General features: G+C 42.4%; 1 protein-coding gene across 1 annotated transcript in view; it reads right to left on the bottom strand.

The window, feature by feature from the left end:
* Positions 1-20,059, bottom strand: part of zbtb16a (zinc finger and BTB domain containing 16a) — a 162,602-nt gene that overhangs the window by 61,797 nt on the left and 80,746 nt on the right. Inside the window, exon 4 of the mRNA XM_030437911.1 lies at positions 4,390-4,476. Coding sequence (XP_030293771.1) covers positions 4,390-4,476 — 87 coding nt within the window. The remainder of the gene's footprint in view (positions 1-4,389; positions 4,477-20,059) is intronic.

Raw genomic sequence — 20,059 nt, 5'->3', positions numbered from 1 at the left:
CAGTGCTTCTTCTTGAGTGCAGCATGTGTGTTGCCTGCTCTGCTTGATCACAGGCAATCTTATGTGGTAATAGGGTTGTTTTTCTACCTAGAGCCAAATTTTAAGCTTGAAAAAAATCAAAATTCAGAGAATTATCAGTGACCATGACAGGTAGTCTAACAGTTCTGCTATTTATATATCTGCTGTATCAGTCAGAATAACTGCAGATGTTAAGGTTTTTTCTCTTCTTCGTTCGGGGAAAGTCTCCGACTGCCTTATGTATTTAGCATTTCAAAATAAATATTCAGTCTGGAGTGGTTTCATATCAGTATGCACATTACATTACGCTGCGCTTCCTGTCAATCACCTGACAGCTGCATGATGAAATACAAGTCTCCACCACGAACTCCTCCCTATCAGCTTGTAGCCTCATATGTTGTGTTTCGTCTGGAAGGCTGCTACGCAAAGCTCGGATTCACGTTGTATACGCTGCACGACAATTGAAGGACACAAGACAGTAGTAAATGGGCTACAACTCTAAATGACAGCAGAGTTTTTCTTTAAGGATGAGAGCTCCGTGAAAGCCAGACAGACTGTGTTCTTTGCTTACAAAAGCCCTGAGGCAGGTTCCAGTTTAGCGGGAGAGGGAGAGACTCTGATGCGATGCCATCCAATTTGGAGAAATATGTGACAGAAATTAGCCGTCGGTAGATGTAATGCAACTCACAAGTGATTTCGGCTCCTGAACACAGACATTCCTGGATTTGTTTGTGTGTGTACGTGTTGCACAACGCTGCCAAAGAAGGGGATAGTTTGCAGTGTGTGTTTGTGCATGTGTATTTGCACGAGTTCAGTGGGTAAAAACAGCCACATGATGTTTTGCTGCAAGTTCCCTTGGCATCTCGACCAGTCCTCCACCCCCCCCCCCCCCCCGCCGACCCCTCCACCCCACATCTCCATGCAAAAGAGCTTGTCCGTTAGGAATGACGACAACTTCGGGAATGCCTCAACGGCCGCCAAACTAGCCCATGGTTTTGGATAACCTCCCGCTATACGTCCCACATACAGTAGGCCTGTTGAGTAACATGGAAGAGGTGTGTGCTATACTGAGGGCAGCTCTGTAAAAAAAGCAAAAGAAGACTGACAAAAGTGAGAAAGGGACAGAGGTTGAGTCAGAGTGCAGCTGATCGGGGCCAACAGAGGAGCTGCCACAATAGTTCCCATTCAAAGCAGCAAGAAACAGCCACAGTTTCAGAGGCCAAATATTGTCATCAGAGAACATTAGCCAAGGGCTGAAGCGCTGCCAAGAGGCAGGCAGAGATCAAATCTGGCTTTGATGGCCAACAGTAACCCCATGCTCCCACCGCACGCCCTCTCTGATGTTTTGCGTCTTGGGTACTGTACACACAGACATTTCTGTATAAATAAATCCGTGTTTGTTAAGCTTTCCAGCTCAAACAGAGCCGTACACTGTATTGTCCAGTGGAGCTGCTTTTGTATCTGACGCCGTTTCCTTTGTTTTGCTCGTTTCAATGTATTCTGCTGAGATATCATTATGTACAGTTTGGAGACAGAAAAAGAAAGCCATACATACGAAAAAAAAAACATGAAATAAAAGTTTTAAGTGTAAAAACTGCTCATAACATCCCATGACACAAAATTGTCGGATGAAGAGCAGTAACACTTGAGCTATTCTTGGAGCTTTATGGCTTCAAAGGTAAAAGGAGGCTTGTATATAAAAAGGACAAATTAAGTCCACATGGTTATTATAATTGATGTGATTCACCCTCTTAATCTGCTAGCAGTCTGGCCATTAGATAACGAGGTACCCTGTGTGCACGATGACATTTTAGCCTGAGGGTGGCACCGGAGGAATCAAGCAATTCATCCTCTGGGGAGCATGAAAGTGTTCGGTAACATAGAGTTGGCTTGTTTTGAACTAGTAGCAGGACAGGTCGGGGGTCCCTACAAATGATAGCTTTAGAATCCACTCAACTTTTCCATGGCTCCAGATTAGGAGTCTTGAAGGTGCCATAGAGACACAACAAAACCTTGACATGGCAAGATATTCCTTTTTCATTTCCATAATGATGACAACAGTACAGTACAATATTGATTTTGAGTCACAGCAGTGACAGCAATCAGCGAGTCTAGGATTGAAAATGAGTGCCATGCTTTCACAGCGGGGAGAGCCAAATGTCAACTCCAGAGCCAGGGACGTTATAATGTAGATGCACAGTTGCTTAAAGTGCAAAAGGAAAGAGCGACTGAATCATATGATGCAGAGAAACTGCCTTGTCATATTTTACCAGAGCCCATTTTTCAGGCTCTGATCCCTCAGAGGGGCTCAACACATGGATGATTACTATACTATTACTGCTGCTGCTGCTGCTGCTGCTGCTGCAGTTGTCTGGCAGCGAGACTCGTCTGGCCCTGGCTGCCGCTGCCCCCCCAACCTCTTCCATTCGTTCCAGACTGGAATGCCTATATTTAGAGTGCTCCTTTCCGCTGTTATGGCTGTTGGATCATTAGCCTCGTTTAACCCTTCTTTACCTCCAGCGAGCTGATTGGCTGAGGGCATGTCCCTCAGGAGTGACCCCCTCAAATCCTGACTACACCACCCCACCTACCCCTCTCAAATGTTGAGGAGGAGTGTGGGGGGTGGCATGAGTGGCCGCAAAGAAAAATCATAGCCATCCAATTGGAGTTGCTACCGGGGGCCTGAGGGTCACGGCTTCAGATGAAGGACAAAACACAAGATGATGATAATGATGATGCGTGGCTATTTTGGGGATCAGTTTCTGGCTTGAATGTGCATTGCCAGCACTCATTTCCCTCGTCTCACTTTGTTTGACAAGCTAGGGCGGGGCTAAAGTATGGCCATGTAGACTAGTTTGACCCATGGATCATTTCTCTGGTGCCACTATTAGGTCTAAGCTTCCACTTAAAGGCATAATAAAGGCAATGATTCCAGATTTAAAAAGTCTTATGACATTTTATTCAAGATAAAGGTGCATTTCATTTGGTTGACTGTAGTTTCTATAACTTCGCTTCATCATGCATCAGAGAGTGAGGACAGAAGGTGACAAACTAGCTAGCTACTCTAGTATTCCGTATAATATGTTTTGCTCACTTTTGATTTTCCTTGGCAATGGTGACTGTTTAGACAATGACAATGACTCCCATGATCCCACACAACTAGTTATTGGTTTGATCGAGTGAATTGGGTTTTAGAAACAGCAGAATCTGCCAGGCAAATTGCCAACTCCCATGAAATCTAGAAGCCATGGATATGTATACACCAATGGACATCAATCAAACTTTGGATCACAACTACATCGTTTACATTTTCAGAAATTACAAATATTGTTTGATATAATATTCATTTTTATTTTTATGTTATTTCATGATGCTTCTCAGCTGCCAATATCCTCCCATCTCTGTCGTTCATTACATTATGAGGCAATATTATCTATCACCTTCCTATCTAAAGCATCACAAAGTCTGATTACTATATTTTGAGTCTGGAGTGATTGTCCAAAATGGTGGACATAAAGTGAAAAATCTGGATAGAAGATGATCCACAAAAAAAGCTTAAATGTCACGACAAGAGTCATTTAAAAACAGAGGATGCACACATGAAACCAGAGCGCTCCAGTAGACCGTCCTCCAAACAAAGTGGAGGAAATTTGAGACTTGAGACTCTGAGAAATTAAAGAGTTCATCAGCAGCAGTGAAACCGTTCTGGGCCATCACACATCTGCTGAAGGGGGATTTACTTCTTCCTATTTACATCTTGGCACCTAGATCGTCCTCGTCTTCCCGTCTTCATAGCTGAGCACTGATAAACAACATCGGCCTGCCAAGTTTTCCCCGTTTGTTGATTACTGTTGGGCCTGTTTTGATTTAGGGCGAGTGGGACTAATCCAAGATGATGTGATCTATCTATCCGTCAATCCGTGGCTCCAGTTAGCCAGAGAAGGCTGAATGAGCCTCCACACACCACACACACCACACACACAACAACACACATTGCTGATTGGTGAGAATACCCAAACCGATCTGACCTGACAGCTGAATGTGATCTCAATGTTTCTCTGTTTGAATTTGATCTAATACTTAGGAGTAAGAAGATATCTGCCACTTTGAGTTTTTCTACGCTATTCAAAATAGCGCAGAAAAACAGGCGTATCATTACTACAGCCTGTTCGACAAATTAGTAGATAGAGAAGAAAATCGAGTGGAACTTTCAGTGCGAATTCCATTGCATGCTTTCACTGCAAGCACGAAGAGGTAGCAGAAGAGCTCGGATCTTTCTGTTTATGTCTATGGCGTCATGATGATATGTCTGGCCGTGTGTGTGTGTGTGTGTGTGTGTGTGTGTGTGTGTGTGTCTGTGTGTGTCCATACCGGTGTGGATCTGCCGGTGGGCCTCCAGGGATTCCTCTGTCTGGAACTGGGCACCACACTGGTCACAAACTATGGCCTTCTCACCAGCTGCACGACAACAAGAGACAAAAGAGTGGAAACGTATTACACATCTATACACATGAACCACATTAGAAAAAGCTGTGCGAAATGGAGAGAAAAAACAGGCATCTTAAAGCAAATGTGCAGACAAAATAAATACACTCAAAACCATCATCAGTTCATCATAATTTCATCATGAAATATCTTTTTCTCATTGGTGTTATGTCATATTTATCTTGTATCTTTGCCTGTGACTTGACATCAGTGTAAATGAGGGCAGCCGAAATGGCTCTTCAACTTTATATAAATCTTTGAAAGAATGAACAAAATTATGTCAGAGTCAAAGTTTAAAACAACATTCAGCAGGGTAGCCATATTCTAAAAAACCTTGCCTGGATCACAACTTCTTTAGGCAGCTTCAACAAAATCAAGGATCGACTGTTTAACACAAATTTACCTTATCGAAGATATTTATTGAAATCTGCAGAAATAATGCGGAAAAGTAACAAGAAATGCCAGTGCAGAAATGCAAAAGCGATCGTATGTCCACTGGAGAGTTTACTTTTCAACTGTTAAAGATATCAAAGTCATAATTAAACATTTAAATAAAATAGCCGACATGTCAGTACCAGATACTCCTAAAAAAATACTTATGTCAAATAGATGCTTTCCAAGAATGTACGTGACTTGCACAAGATTTTATCTATAAACACAATAAATACTCACTTCCAGTTCATGTTAAACCTTTGTGATAATAAGATGTGAATAGCTGTTTAATTCTCCCTCACTTCTGTTTCTTTTACTTGCCTAAGTTGGATCTCGACAACTCGACAAGTTCTGACCCTGATAAAATTGACTGACAACATGCTCGTGTCGTGCGGTGTGATTCTCTATTATCGAATGGCTTCAGCTTTTATTATGTGATCCTCTTAAAGTTTTTTCATAATTCAAAATCATACATTTTAGTATTTGATTGATGCATGGGTGTATTGCAAGATATGATTTAACCTACATTTAGATTTCAAAATTGGTAAGACAAACTATCCGCCTTCAGACTGGCTGGATTTAGGTCCAAATGTTATGAATATGCATATAGTAGCAGGAGGTGTCATCTCTTTAGCCAAAATGCTGGATTATTGGGTCCTTGTTTGTGAAAGTTCATGTGACAATCACATCAAGCTGCACAGTATGGCGCAGCTCTACCATTCTGCAAGTCTAGATCGTCAGATGGATATCTAAAGTACACACTCTTTATGTCAGTATGAACAACTGCCCTGATTGAAATCATTTTGCACAGTTTTATCAGCAGATAATAAAACATACAAGTCTGATGCATTCCTGCACTTAACTCAAGGCCATAAAATTACTGCTGAGTACTCTTCCACATTTGTTTCACCACACGCTTCTGTTTATGCAAGTAGATCAAGTATGTAGCCCTTGAGCTACGGGCCGGATTGCCATGTTCGCCTTTACTTTATGAATGTGTACAACCTTGTACAACGATAAAGGGAGAGACAGGAGGACTGGCATGCGCACACACACACACACGCACACACACACACACACACACACACACAGTGCTGTTGGAGGGCACATCGGATCAGGCCCAGGCAAACGACTTTTTATGGCTTGGCACGAAACAGTGTACATGCCATACACATCACACATCAAACAGACGCACGCACGCACACATTTCACATCTGGAAATTGTGTGTGTGCAAAACAGGCGTGCGTGTGTGTGTGTGTGTGTGTGTCTGTTTCCAGTGTAAGCACAGAGCGATCTCTCCAGACCAGACCTTGGTTTGTTCTTGGCACAGCCTCCTGGGTTACGACACCTCCAGAGAGAGAAAGAGAACACAATGAAAACAGGAAGCCAATTCTTAGATGACAGAAAAAAAAAAAAAAAAAGTCAGGGAGAGATGGCTTGTGTGGTTTTGCAACCGCAGTGACATTAGGGAACGGGCTGTACTGTAATAAGCCCTACCAAAAGCAGAAATGACACGAACCGTACATGACAGAGTGTGCCTGCCAGTAGAGTGCTTATGCAACAAGTTATGCAAAAGACGGTACGCTGCACAAGTGAGCGTGACTAGATCATAAGTCACTGCAACGCAACCTGTAAAAACAGGAAATCATGGATTTGTCTTTGATATGACAAGTTTTATTTCCATTTAACGACTCTCAACTAAATACACTGAGCTGGTGAGCAACGTCCTTTTTAATTGGCTGCATATTCAGGAGGCATAATTTGCAGTGCGAGCGTATGGCGCGCCAGTGTCAAATGCACAGATGAGCATATGGCCGAATTAGCTGGCAAAAGCAGCCACTTAACCTTTGGAGAACAAGACATGTAGCAGAGATGTAGACAGAGTCCCCCAACACACCCACTGATGTCCCTCATTTGCATTAATCACATAATACCTCTGCTGCTACTTTAACTCCCTGATTCATCATTGCTGGATCAGCTGTAATTATTATTTTTTTGTTACAGCATGCTACTGTTGCTCTGCTAACCTGGATTGGTCTCTTTCCATCATATAGATTCGAACTTATTGATTGCTCTTGCAGGGACCCTGACTGGAACCCTTACTCCATCATGTGCTATTCATTGATAATATTGCCGCTCAAAAGTAAGTAAACATCAATGCTTGGGGTGCACAACCCAGTAAATAGGCAAAATTGTGGTTAGTTTAACAGGTATTGCGATTGAGATCTGATTTACAAGTAGTACGAATGATATTTTTTGCATCATAATTTTAATTTTCACTGAAAAAAGTGATTAAAACCAAGATGATGTAGCATCTGATGCCATTTCTAGGCCAGGATACCTCTGCAGCACTACAGTACTTTAATATAATGCTATTTTGTCACACATTTTACTTTAATTTGGGTAATGAACTATTTCCGTTTTCGGTAAAATTTTGCCTTAACTTTACTGCTAACCATTTCCTAAAACGTGTTGCAGTGCCTTGGATACCAAACTGAGTTTTCCTACTTTCTGGGTAGCTCCAGGGCTGAATGATTTCCGTAATCTATGAAAACTGTGTTGAAATTTGCTTGACAATAAGTCTTCCGTTGCAGTAAATTTCATAGCCAAGTAAGTTTTATTATTAGCAAATTTCCATTAACCTTCCTTCATTGCCACCACTGAAGTGCCCCTGAGCAGGGCACTTAACCCCCAGCTGCCCCAGATGGGTTCCTCAGCAGGCAACAGATCAAGCTGCAGTTGTAGCGGGCAGCTCCCAGGTGTGAATGTGTGTAACTGTGTGAGTTTGTGTGTTCCTGCGAAAAGAGCATTCATGCTCAGGAAATCTAATCTGGTTAAAGAAATGGATGGAGACCAATGGCTGCCTGGAAGGTTAGAAAAACAGCCATGAGTATGTTTTTCAGTATTGTAAAATATATGCGATCAGTCGTAAATCACGCAAACACTGGCACGGTTACTACAAGTAATGACTCTGCCTAACAGACAGTGGAGCACAGTATAACCAGTCTTCTGGGAGGCCAAGAGGCGTGTGCTAAATGGGCCAGGGATAGGATTTTAGTGCAGGGCATGCCCCTGCTTGTGGCACAAGGACATAAATTGTCAGGAAATGCCTGCATGGTGCCTTGCTTCAAGGAGAATGGAGTTGTGTGAGGTCACCGCGGGGCAAAGGGGGGAGGAAAAAGTGGGAGTACAGGAACCCAGGGTACACACAGCCAGGCAGCCACCCAGCCAGATGCCCGTCACTCTAGTTAGCCAGCTAAGTGCTAACAGGGGGGGCCTCCGCCTGGTAACAGCCGCCATCAGCCATTTTCACTGCCAAATTAAAGTGATAAATCTTGAGGCCCCTTTGATCACGAGAGGGTGAACTTGTTAGTTAGGAGAGAAGGGGTAAGAGGGACAGAGGAGACACACACTTGACATCAGCTGTTACTCTTGTCCTGTGTGTTATCCGTCGACAAAAAACTACATGCTAACCAGGGGCCCATTCAAGACTGCGGTGTAGAATTTGAAGGCAACATCAAAACGAACTTTTCATTAAGCAAGATTTCCATTTGCACATGAAAAAAAATAATTGATGGCATCCCCTTGCTGCTCACCAGGAAACGTTGGAACGAATAAAAACCACAAGCTTGTGTGAAGTAAATAAAAATTAATCATCTCGAAATTAAAGAGACCAAAGTGAAAAGAGGAATCTCCAAATGGTAGACTCCCCCGTCTACTCTGTCAGTAGGGAGTCCTGTGTCACATTGCCACAGATTCAGCCCTGAGCTGACATAATAAAAGTTGCACAACTCATGCTGAGTTAGTGTGTGTGTGTGTGTGTGTGTGTGTGTGTGCACATTGGGAGGTTAGGAAGGGGTGGTGATCAGGTGCCACATGCCACTGAGGCAGCTTCCCTTTTCGCTTCCCTCTCTGAAGAATTGCACAACAGTTGTTGCAGCGCGGTGTGGCTCAGTTATTTCATAAAGGGCTGTAAAAGAGAACAAGCCAGAGAGGGCTCAATGCCAATCAGGGAAACTTCCTACAAAGCCTGGGAGCAAAGAGTAATATAACGGTCTCGTATATACTGTAAACTTGATCTGGCTTAACAGGCTTTTCATTCCCCTTGTAAAGACAACTTTCCTTCATACGGTGCCACAGTGCAACTTTTGTAGAAACACCAACCTCTCAACAGGCTGTGAGTTCATGCTAGTTTGAACAGCAGCTGTGAGTAGAAGGTTCATATATGCTTCCTTGGTTTCTTGAAAGGCAAATTGAGTAATTTTACAACTTGTTTTGTAAGGTTTTGAAGTCGTTTCCTTCTTCTTTTGAGTGGGTTTAGTCCTTTAATGAAGATGTGAAGTTAGCAGGCAAGGCCATGAAAACACAGATATTTCGGTTGATCCTACAGAATACCAAGTCAAGTCTATCACTACTTTCATACTTGACAAATCCCCCTCAGAAAATGTATCAGTTTTCTATCTGCTGTGATGGAAACACATGACCTGGGTGGAAACGCCAATTTTAACCCCAGTTCTAGTTCAGGCCGCTGGCTTGTTCATATTTCTACAACCGTCTTTGTTTAAGCACCGCATGGACGTCGCTCAGGTGGCATTGAGTTTGAAAGAGAGACTTAAGTTAAGGATATGGAGAAGCAACCACCACGGACTTCCTTGCCAGCTGCTAATCATCATTGCACGTGGGCAACTCTCAGCAGAGATAAGACAAGAAGCGAGACATCTCACTCCTTAGCTACTTCTATTACCAGCTCCGGAAAAAAAAACAATGTGACTAATTCAGAAATGTTAATGATTAAAACTTTTTATAACTAGTTTAAAGTCTTCTAGATGTAATCTGATGAAGTAAATGACCCACTGCTATGTATTGTTCCCCGTCCAGTGGATTTGTGTGCGTGAAAAAAAACACAAGTATAGATAGCATAGATATTTAGTCGCACATGACGTACTTTGTGTACTGTAAGGGATCAACTTATACTTGATAAACAAAACTTACCTCACACATTACAATGCTTTGCTTTGCCAAACCACTTTTGGCATGTCAGAAGCCTTTTCGAGTTATCAAAGTCTTAATCTGAAGTAACAGTCAGACTTTAGTCAGCTGTCATGTCACATGGGTCCCCTCATGCTAAACAGGAGTCACAATACTGTCATCTTTTTCGTTCATTCTGTAAATCTGTTGTAAAACTGCTCTATAAATAATACTTGTGATTACTGCTGGGTCTAGTTGACTTTAGGTGCTTTAACCACCTCCTTGGCATTATTCAAGAGTGTTTCACTTAAAGTTAACTGCTGTGGGCTTCCCCCAGCAGAGGCAACATTTCGACGTGATGAGGGTTGTGGATTAGCCCACTGAACAGGCCTCACAGGGAAGTGATGGTGCATTCCCTTGCCTGTAATTTCCCCTGACATGCTAAGTGCTCATTCTCCCATTTCCCTAAATAATGTGGTGTGCAATGGTGCATTGTCCTATTTGCTATTACACTCATTCCACGTGTGCATGGAATGGGAGCTGCGAATGCGAACCATCGCTAGGTTATGATGCAGAGACGGCGACCAGGGAAAAAGTGAGCTCAGTGCCCATTTGGGAGTTTGTGGGTGTGATAAGTGCGTTTGGGTGCAACGGCACACTATCACCACACTCACATCATCCAGCTCGGCTATGTGATCTCATAATGCTGCCATTCAGAGGCTCGTCTCATTCAAAATGTCAGACACAGAGAAAGGCCCTGTTTGTTTGGGGTGATACTCTCTTGTTTTTCTTTGCATCCTGCTGAAGACTAAATATTTTTTTGTGACTGGATGCCCACGCTCAGACTTGACACTTGTTGTTCCAACCTACTTTCTTTCACAGGTAGCTCATATATGCTAAGTTTGCAACAGATGTCCCCCTTTGGGAGATCTCAGTCTAAACAGAATCTTTCATCAAAGACAATCGCAGAATTAAACATAAGAGATCGAGAGCCTGTCTTTGCTCATAGCGACACACTAGAAGTAGGACACCGTGTTGATATGAGTGCTAAACATTTCATACTGCAGAACAGATAAAAATAAAACTTTCTTTCTATCTTCTTTAACAAATGCTGGTCATTTCCTAATCTGATGAAGCCATCACACTTCCACATTGCAACACATGCATTGAATTACCTTATTTTCCTTATTTAAACACGATGCTGACATCAAGTGTATGTATGACAACATGCAATTTTTAAATCAGGAAATCAGCAAAAACATGCAGATGTCTCCTGTTCCCTGCGATACGTCAAATGGTCTCACATGCCCGCTTGCATGAGATGGCATGACACCATTTAGCATTCATTACACAAAAACACCCTGTCTAAGAGCTTCCGCATTGAGAGAAGGCTCAACAATAGAGCCCGACTGTTCCAGGAGAATCAGCCTGCTGTAAAACGTACAGTGCCAAATTCAACTCTGGAGAATCCATCACATGTGAAAACAACATGATGAACAAACACCCCTGATGCTTGTGAATAAAATGCCAGCTGTCTTTAACCTGACTCTGCTGTACTTCTGGTCATTAACATTCAGCAAAAGCTTGCGAATTTGTGATTTGTTTAAAAGTTTCGGATCGACAAAATATGCTACATTCTAGCTTGCTCTTATGGGCAAAGGCTTGGTCCCGAGCTTTCAAATTTCCCTGGAACTGTTACTGCCAGGAACTGCTTTTAAAAGGAAGTAAGAGGTATGTTCAGCCCATTGTGTTCTGCGTTTCTAGTGTGATCAGACCTGCACAGATTAGGCAAATAATGACCTATGAAACAGCAATGGCTGTTTATTAATGTCATTTTTGCGCAGGAAACAAAATCATCATTGTTCCATTTGTTGGATCATTTCTTTCAGAAATCCGCATTGATGCGATGAAAAAAAAGGCAATTTTAGAAAAAAGATAAATGTATCCAATAAGAAATGTTCAGTGCTGCAGGCCCCACCCCCAAAGTGCCTGTGTTTCAAGGGTAAATAATGTCCCTGGAATTGAATTTAGACCCTGGTCCCTGTTGTGGATATACACACTCAGTCCCTGGGGAAATTAACTGCATAGAAACTAGCTTGTCTGCGCAGACATAAAAGTTTGTGCGCTGTCATTTAGGTTGAGCTAACCCATTAGTATTTTTGCATGAAAAGGCTTGAAATTCATAATTAAAATGTCTTAACAAGAGACTTCAATGACAATTTCAGCAAAGTTAAATCTAGGATGATATTGTCTTTTGCTCTGTCAGTATGAAGCAGGTGTTTCCATTTGACTAAAGACCTGTCCCAGGTAATATTCCCCCCATTAGACATTTCCTCTAAAATGCACAGGGCAACCTGACCTAAAGAGTTACTTCATTTTACAACAGCGGGAGCTAGGTCAAACATTAAAAGACTACCGACAACTTGCAGAAATCCTAATTGGCTGGTTGATTCGTGTGCAAGAATGAAAGCGTGCAGGTTAACTTGACCTTAGAAATCTTCAGTACTGATTTTTGTCTCTTTTTTTTTTCCCGTGCAGGCTTGGTTCTCACAGGACAGGACACACTTTACTGTATGCGCACATATTTCTGCAGGAAAGTGGCTGAATGATCCATTCGCAGGAGTCAGAGAGGCTAAATGGGAAATTAAAAAGGCTAATTACAGTGTATCTGTCGATGGCCGACCAATATCACACTCAGTGGTTTTTAACAGTGTAAACAGGGCAGGGGAGAGCGAGGGAGAGCGAGGGAGAGCGAGGCAGACAGACAGATTAGGGGAGGGAGAGCGTGCATGTGTGTGTGAGTGTGACAGAGGGAGGGAGGCAGACAAGCGCAGTCACCAACAAAAACATCGCCTGGCTGTTCACTGAGCCTACATAAATGGCTTACGTAAGACAGTACTCTCAGTACCAAAAAGCAGCAAAAATCCATAAACACACATCCCCCCTCCTACACCCTGCACACATTCACACACATGTTGGTTTGACTGCACTTGGAAGGACTTCCATTCATTCCCTTAACCATAAAATACGACTTCCTCTGTCTCGACTAGACTCATGTCCTTAATCTTCAAAAAAAGTGAAGCAATTGACGAAATTACATTTAATGTCGAAAAAGCTCTTTATTCCCTGCATCTAAAACTCAATCTGGTTCACATACAAATAGCAAAACAAGTACACATGCACAGTCACGGGAACACACACAGACGCAGTATGCTGTCAGAACAATGAGTACAGACACCACACGCTCCCTCTTTCTCTCTCTCTCTCTCTCTCTCTCTCTCTCTCTCCCCCCCTCCCTCCCATCCTGCCTCGCTCTACCTTCCGCGTTATAACGAGACGTGCTGTACAGTTTTATTTACACCAGCCTCTTATCAGTGGTACAGCAGCACAGACACTGCCAATTGGAGAGGACAGGCCACGGTACTGCCTGTACCCTGTAGTGGAGTAGGTGTGTACTGCCATGCTCCCAGCACGTTTTTATCAAGGCTCAGGAAAGGCTGGGCCCGCGCCAGGCTGCCTCTCAAAATAATAAATAGGCTCACGCACACAAACACACAGGTTGAGTTTGCAATAAGTCACCACGACTACGAGCACATTATTACGCAGGTCCGGCAGCATACCATCGAGACATTTTCCTTTATCCGGAGGTAAAGGGATAAACCCACCTTAAGATATTTTAAATCACCTTTTCATGCGCACGAAAAGTATTTAGCGAATGCATTTTTAGCAGACCTGTCTCCTAATGCGTACAAGGAAGCGTGTGACAGATGGCAACATGCAGGAGGGGGATGAGTTCAATATCAAATGTGACCAGGGCAGAGTCCTTACAATGATTTTTTGCACAGAAGACTTGTAAAGTAATTTCATAAAAATATTAAGGCTATCCAATCATTTCATTCACTAACAGGTGGCATCTGAAAACAGTCATTCAGTAGCCTTATTTAAGGAGAGTTTTAAATGTTAAAACAGGAAGATAATTCATACGTGTAAACCAAAAAAAGTAGCATTAATTTTCAAGTTTAATTTGTCTGTCGCCATGACAATGAATTGTGTCCGGGTAAATATCAAATGTATGGATCAAAAAAAGGCACATTTTTGCAGCATAACTGCAATAATATCTAACTTGTAATTATCCTGACAGCAATAGGTTGGAATTTTATCAGAACTGCAATCATTTTGAGTCTATTACGTGTTAGCATTGAGGCTAGCCTACAACCTTGGAAATATATGATAAACAGTGCAAACTTTAAAACAGGAAAAAATAAAGCACCTAGCATTGAGAATTCATAACAGGAAATATTAGCCAATATTCTACCATCATATATATTAAAGCAATAAACAATACTCAATAGAAACCAAAATTGGCCTCATATAGTGAAAATGATGGAGAACTACTGAGTAGCAGGCAGACTACCATAGACATATAAGCTAAGCAAGCAGTTAAGCTAGCAAACTCTAACCTGGTCTACTGCCATGACAACAGTTTGAGCTCAGTGGCTTGATAGCTTTGTAAACAGCTGAAATTACCAGCTTGTCATGAAGATAATCTGGTTGGTTTAATTAAATTAAATTACATTTATTATTCTATAAGAAGAACTCACATTATCGGCTCATCAAACCGCACCATCTCAATTTAACACGTTGGCATGAAAACCACTGTGCGCCATTGTTTTCTAGCAGTGAGCTTTCCAGGGCAAGTTGCCGGGTTGCACCAGGCTGTTTAGTTGAAAAGCTGCTTTTCCAAGGTGTTTTTCTGAGTGGCCGCACCTGTAACGGCAAGTTTCTATGTGTTCGAATGTGCCAGTGATAGCCAGCTGGCTAATTTTGCAACTGCGGTCCCTTGGCAAGATGTTTTGAAACCGACAATAGTGATATTTTTGGGGAGATCTTTCTTTTCTTTCTTTGTTGCTCTTGTCTTTAGGCTATTTACTCATCCTTTATTTATCCAGGGAGGTTTCATTGACATAAAGGATCTCTTTTTCCAGGACGTCCTTGTCGTGATGACAGCAAAAGTCACATAAAAAATCTGTTCCAATACACAAAACACATACACATGCCATACATAAAAGCAACACAAGGGAAACAGTGAACGAAGTGAGGCATACAGGCCAAAACAGCGATATCCATAATGCATACCACCTCGAGTCAAGGATTATGTAAAGCAGCAACAAGTTTCCTTCAGGGCTGTTTATAAAATACCTTTAAAGGTGTTCACAGAGGGGAGTGCTTCTAAGGTCATGGTATGTGAGTAACATTACTGATTTAGCCCTGTTTGATCTGAGCTTCGGAGATGTTGATATAATTAATTAGATCATGAAATGGATGGAACAAGATGAGACGGTAGCTATGTAGTAGTAAAAGGAACATCAAAGGACAATCACGATCCAAATATGGTGTTACACAGTGTAACAGGGTGTTCTGGGCAAATACAAAGTTGTTGCACATGGAACATACATCCTGCACTATGTAGATGATACTGCAGTCACTACAAAACAGGCACCGGTTCTCAAAAATATTAGTGAGACACACGGGCTGAAATGACTTTATAGTGTGGGCTAACACAGCGCCATAGATTAGGAGATAATCTTGCTTTTCTGTGAGCCGGGGTGGGTTGGGGGGGGGGATGGAGGTTGGACGGGGGTAGACAAGCCATCAAAAGCGCAGGAACATGTCGGCTCCCGATGATATTGTTATCGACGGAGAGGAAGAAGAAATCAAAGGGAAGTGAGAGAGCACGAGGAAGAGGGAGGGAGAGAAAAAGGAGGAAACAGATGAAGACAGAGAATATTCAGGTCGCATTTGACAGCTTTACGGTCTGTTGCGCCGAATGGGATGTCTAGGGACGTGGCAAAGCAGACAAATATTGACTTGCAGAGCGTTCGAATGCACACACATATACACACACGGCACACCAACAAGGAAAATACACAAGACACTTCCACATGAAGCCTCTAAATTCACCCCCCCCCCCCCCCCCACCCCCCCAAAAAATGGATGAGCTCACATTGCAACATCAGTCACCCTTGTTTTCTTGCCCAGCTCAACCTCTTAATCCATTTTGCCAGCAAACCAATTTGTTTGTCCAGTAGGTCACAGACAGTTCCCTGCCCTCACTGTTCCCTGTTCTCTTGTACTGTTTATTTCTCCCTCTCCTCCGCCTTACTTTCTCTGAACGACGAAGCCATTTCCAGAGCTTTTTGCCCCCTGGGAGATCGAGGGCATCTCAGTCCACACATCCGTCCCTCCTCCTTCTCCTCCTCCTCCTGCTTCCTCCTTTCCTGCATGCAGTCCCTTCCTCTCATCTACCTCGTTCTCTCCCATCGTCTTTACTTTCAAACTGTCTTGACGTCAGAGGAACCTGGTTTAAAGTGTGCACCGACACAAATGGATACAAACTCACGTGAATTATTTAAACCTATTTCTTTAGCTTTCTAAACTGGCCTAACTTCTTGTTTTTGAGATAAGTCCAATCAGATTACTATGGATGCGGTACTGGGTAAATAATGTTTGGATGGGGTAGTGATAACAGTGTCTTATCATTTTGTCCTTAAAACACGTGTTTATCAGAGATCTCATCTGATTTTATTTGATTTTTTCACTTAAGCTGTGTTTACTTATTGTTATATTCCAATTGCATGTATTTTTCTTTTGTATAAGTTTTCTTTTCTTTGATTTATTTGTGGACGTGAGCATCTCGACAGATGCTGGGCTGGATTACCAAGATATCATGTACATACATTCATGTTGCTCAGAGGATGAATCCTAATAACAGTGTCTTACCATTTTTCCTTGAAACATGTTTCCAGAGATATTATCCTGATTTTATTTAATTTTTTTCACTCAAGTTGTCTTTCATGTTTTTGTCTTTGCATGTCTGTTACTCTCCTATAACTTTTCTTCCAGGTGACTTTATTATTCAGTACGCCACTGGAATTTCTTGACACATACTGGGGCTTTGCATTGTATCATGAACAGACATTCGTGGTCCCCAGAGGATGAATGCTGATGACTTTGGTAGTAGTTCTTTTAGTCTTTCTTTGGTGCCACTATGAGGTGGACATTTCTGGATTTAGACTGGTATCCGCACTCCCGGAGTTCTCATAAGTTTGTCAAAGCTTCAGCTGTGCCTTTGTATCTAGTGCTAATTAACACATCTTAGCATGCAAACACGCTAAATGACGTGTGTTTGCATTTTAAAGTCTTAAACAGCTGCTTGCATGGATGTAGTTGCTTGGATGCAAATGTTTTTTATTACGAATCAAACTTTTTTTTAACTTTTTTTTTAATCAATTACATAATCTCTGTTGTCATTATATAAGTGCATGACTTTATTTAAGTATCGGAACTCTTTTGAGACTGTCTTGCCTTGAACTCACTGCAGAGTTCAGTGCAGTTCAAATGGTGTCACAAAGACAAGTTTTAAGGCTCAAATTTACTACTATCTGATGGCTTTTGTTTGCTATGCCCCCAGGTCTCTAACATAAAACTGGCATGCAGCACTATATCCTTATGTTTGTAAAATAAAGATGGTAAATAAAATGTTATCATAACTGCTAGAAACGATGCAAAAAAAGAAAATTAGATTGAGGTTTTTAAAACTTGTACTTTTTGCCGTATGCAAGAACACACACAACCATATATGCCCTGCCTTGCTGTCCAGTAGTAGCAATTACCCTGCTGTTGCCAGACACTGACCAAGTGTTTAAAAACACCCCCACCCTCTCCGAGCCCAAGCCTCCCCTCCTCCATGGCTGCCCCTTGAGGTGAAAGGTGCCATGTGTTTTCAGCTTTGCTTGCAACCCCCCTCTGTTTTCAAAAGGAGAGGAGAAAATGAGGCTTTGACATGTATCCGTGTGCTCCTGCAGGCCACAGACGCCATGATATCTTCAGGTTCTTGAGTAGGTGTGTGTATTTGTGTGTGTGTCTGTGTGTGTGTGTGTTTGTGTGTGTGTGTGCGTGTGTGTGTGTGTGTGTGTGTGTGTGTGTGTGTGTGTGTGTGTGTGAAGAAGTGCAAGGAAGGAAACAAGAGCTGGATGCATGGAGGAACCACCGGGGGCTCTCCTGGTGTGAGGAGGCAGGAAGTAAGTTAGGCTGCTCTAAAATGCCAAAGTGGACCATTTCTTACAAGCCTCAGGGTCTGGTATTAATAGATCCTGGTAGGACAAGGGGTGGCTGGGTGGGCTTCTGGTGAAATATATGCAGACTTGAATGACCTACTGCAGTTTGAACCTACCAAAGTTTGATGAAAGAGGCCTTGATCAGATTAAGCTCAACTTGATGTGCACTGGAAGTACTGAATACGATGCTTGGTGATGTACTGTGGAACTTGTGGAGCTTCACTACCCTGAAATAAAATAAGCTGACAATGAATTAATGCAGACAGTACTCACGTCAACCAACTCAAGCAAGCGTGCAGTGGTTTGATAATGATTTAAAGGTTTGGCTCTCTGACAGCACTGTGCCCATGAGTCCCAGAGTCCTGTTAACCCTGCAGCTGTAAAGGATTGAGTTTTTGGTTGATATTATTCACAGAGATCCATTTTCCACATCCTCCAACCTCAACAGCAAAATGTGCTCATCACTGAAGCAGGCTACAGCATGACAAACCTGCTCCCCGCTGATCTAGCCAACAGAATAGGTCGTTTGCCAACGACTCCCACAAAACGACTGAAATGACCATTCTCTAAAATGTTATATGACTGTTGAGAAGTACCAAAGACAGCAGTATTGGACAAACACGTGGTTAATGTTGTGAAATGGTGCTCACCCGTGGTTGTGAAAACCAAACTACTTGGTTAGGTTCAGGTAAAAGATAACAAGTCAAAAAACCTGTTAGTTATGTCAGTTAACTTGTGTACATAAGTGTTACAGTTATAAAATAGTTTTGTTTCACCTTGGACATGAAGAGTCTTGTGTTTGAACCCATCCATTCATTCTGAAAGAAATCCTTACTTTGATTTAGTTGCTCTTTCTGCTCGCGGGATTACTACTACGGCCACTAGAGGTAGCCTAGGAGTTGCTAGCCTTGAAAGTTCTACCACACCTACCCCAGATGTTTTACCATTATCAGCCATCATGAAGCAATGATCTGTCCTATCAGTAACTTTCACTGATATCAGAATTGAATTGAGGGCAGAGAGCTCTAAACTAATCAACCGGACACGCAGTACAAGGTCAATCTAGAGCAGCGAGTGAGCAGAGTGGCGTAGTAAGTAAATGTATAACCTGCCCACAGTCATTCACAGCAGAGCAACCAGAAGAATAACGAACGGGCAATCGGAAAAGACTCGACTTCATGCATTCTGTATATCCGACTGATAACAGCTTTTTCAGATAATGCAGCTTCGAACAAGTCAGTATGAGGTTGCAGTGTTTTCAACAGTATTATCTTGCAAGTGCACTGTTAAAAGCCGCCATGACATCTCTCAAACCATGACATTTTTTCCATGTGCTTTGCTCTTTTTAATTCCTCTAAGGGAGCTCATCTCTGAGCCTTGTTTATTTCCCCAACAGCTCGTCAACGTTTCTGTTGAATTTCTGTTGCCTAGAACTTCAAACCAGCTCAACAGTAGGTTTCCAAAGCATTTTGACATGAAACAGAATCTGGCAACACCACTCAAACAACAACAAAGCGCTTCTGTATCGTTACTGCGTCCAAGAAGTGTTAGAAGCAACCATTTTTGGGAAATTCTTGGAAACCACTGATATTTGCAGATTGTGGCATTTTTTTGTATATGAAAAATAAGACCAAAGCCCTGCTAGTAGCACCATAAGGCAGGATCCTTCAACAGAACAAACAGCACAGGGAACATTCAAGCTTTCCTAGTGCTACCACTGAAAACAATGGCTGTCCCTGCAATCAACAGTGTTCATCATCTTGAGAACATGTATGCGCTCAGTAAATTGCATGCACACAGAGACAATACTCATTACCTTTATGGCTGGAAAAGAGTGACTGACTTAAACAAGGTCATTGTAAGTGATTGAGGAATCAACCAACCCTGTCTTTTCTCTGATCAGCACAGTCTCACGTCAAGCTCTGAGGACCATGAATCTCCCTACTGAATTCTATAGTAGTCTCGCTCATAGTTGTGTTGAACTGACATCTTCAGCTTTAAGCTAGTAGCAGGGCAGAAGGCTTATTTTGATACAAGC

Source organism: Sparus aurata, chromosome 13 (assembly GCF_900880675.1).
Source record: "Sparus aurata chromosome 13, fSpaAur1.1, whole genome shotgun sequence".
Taxonomy (NCBI): Eukaryota; Metazoa; Chordata; class Actinopteri; order Spariformes; family Sparidae; genus Sparus; species Sparus aurata.
This window is presented reverse-complemented; position numbering and strand designations above follow the sequence as displayed.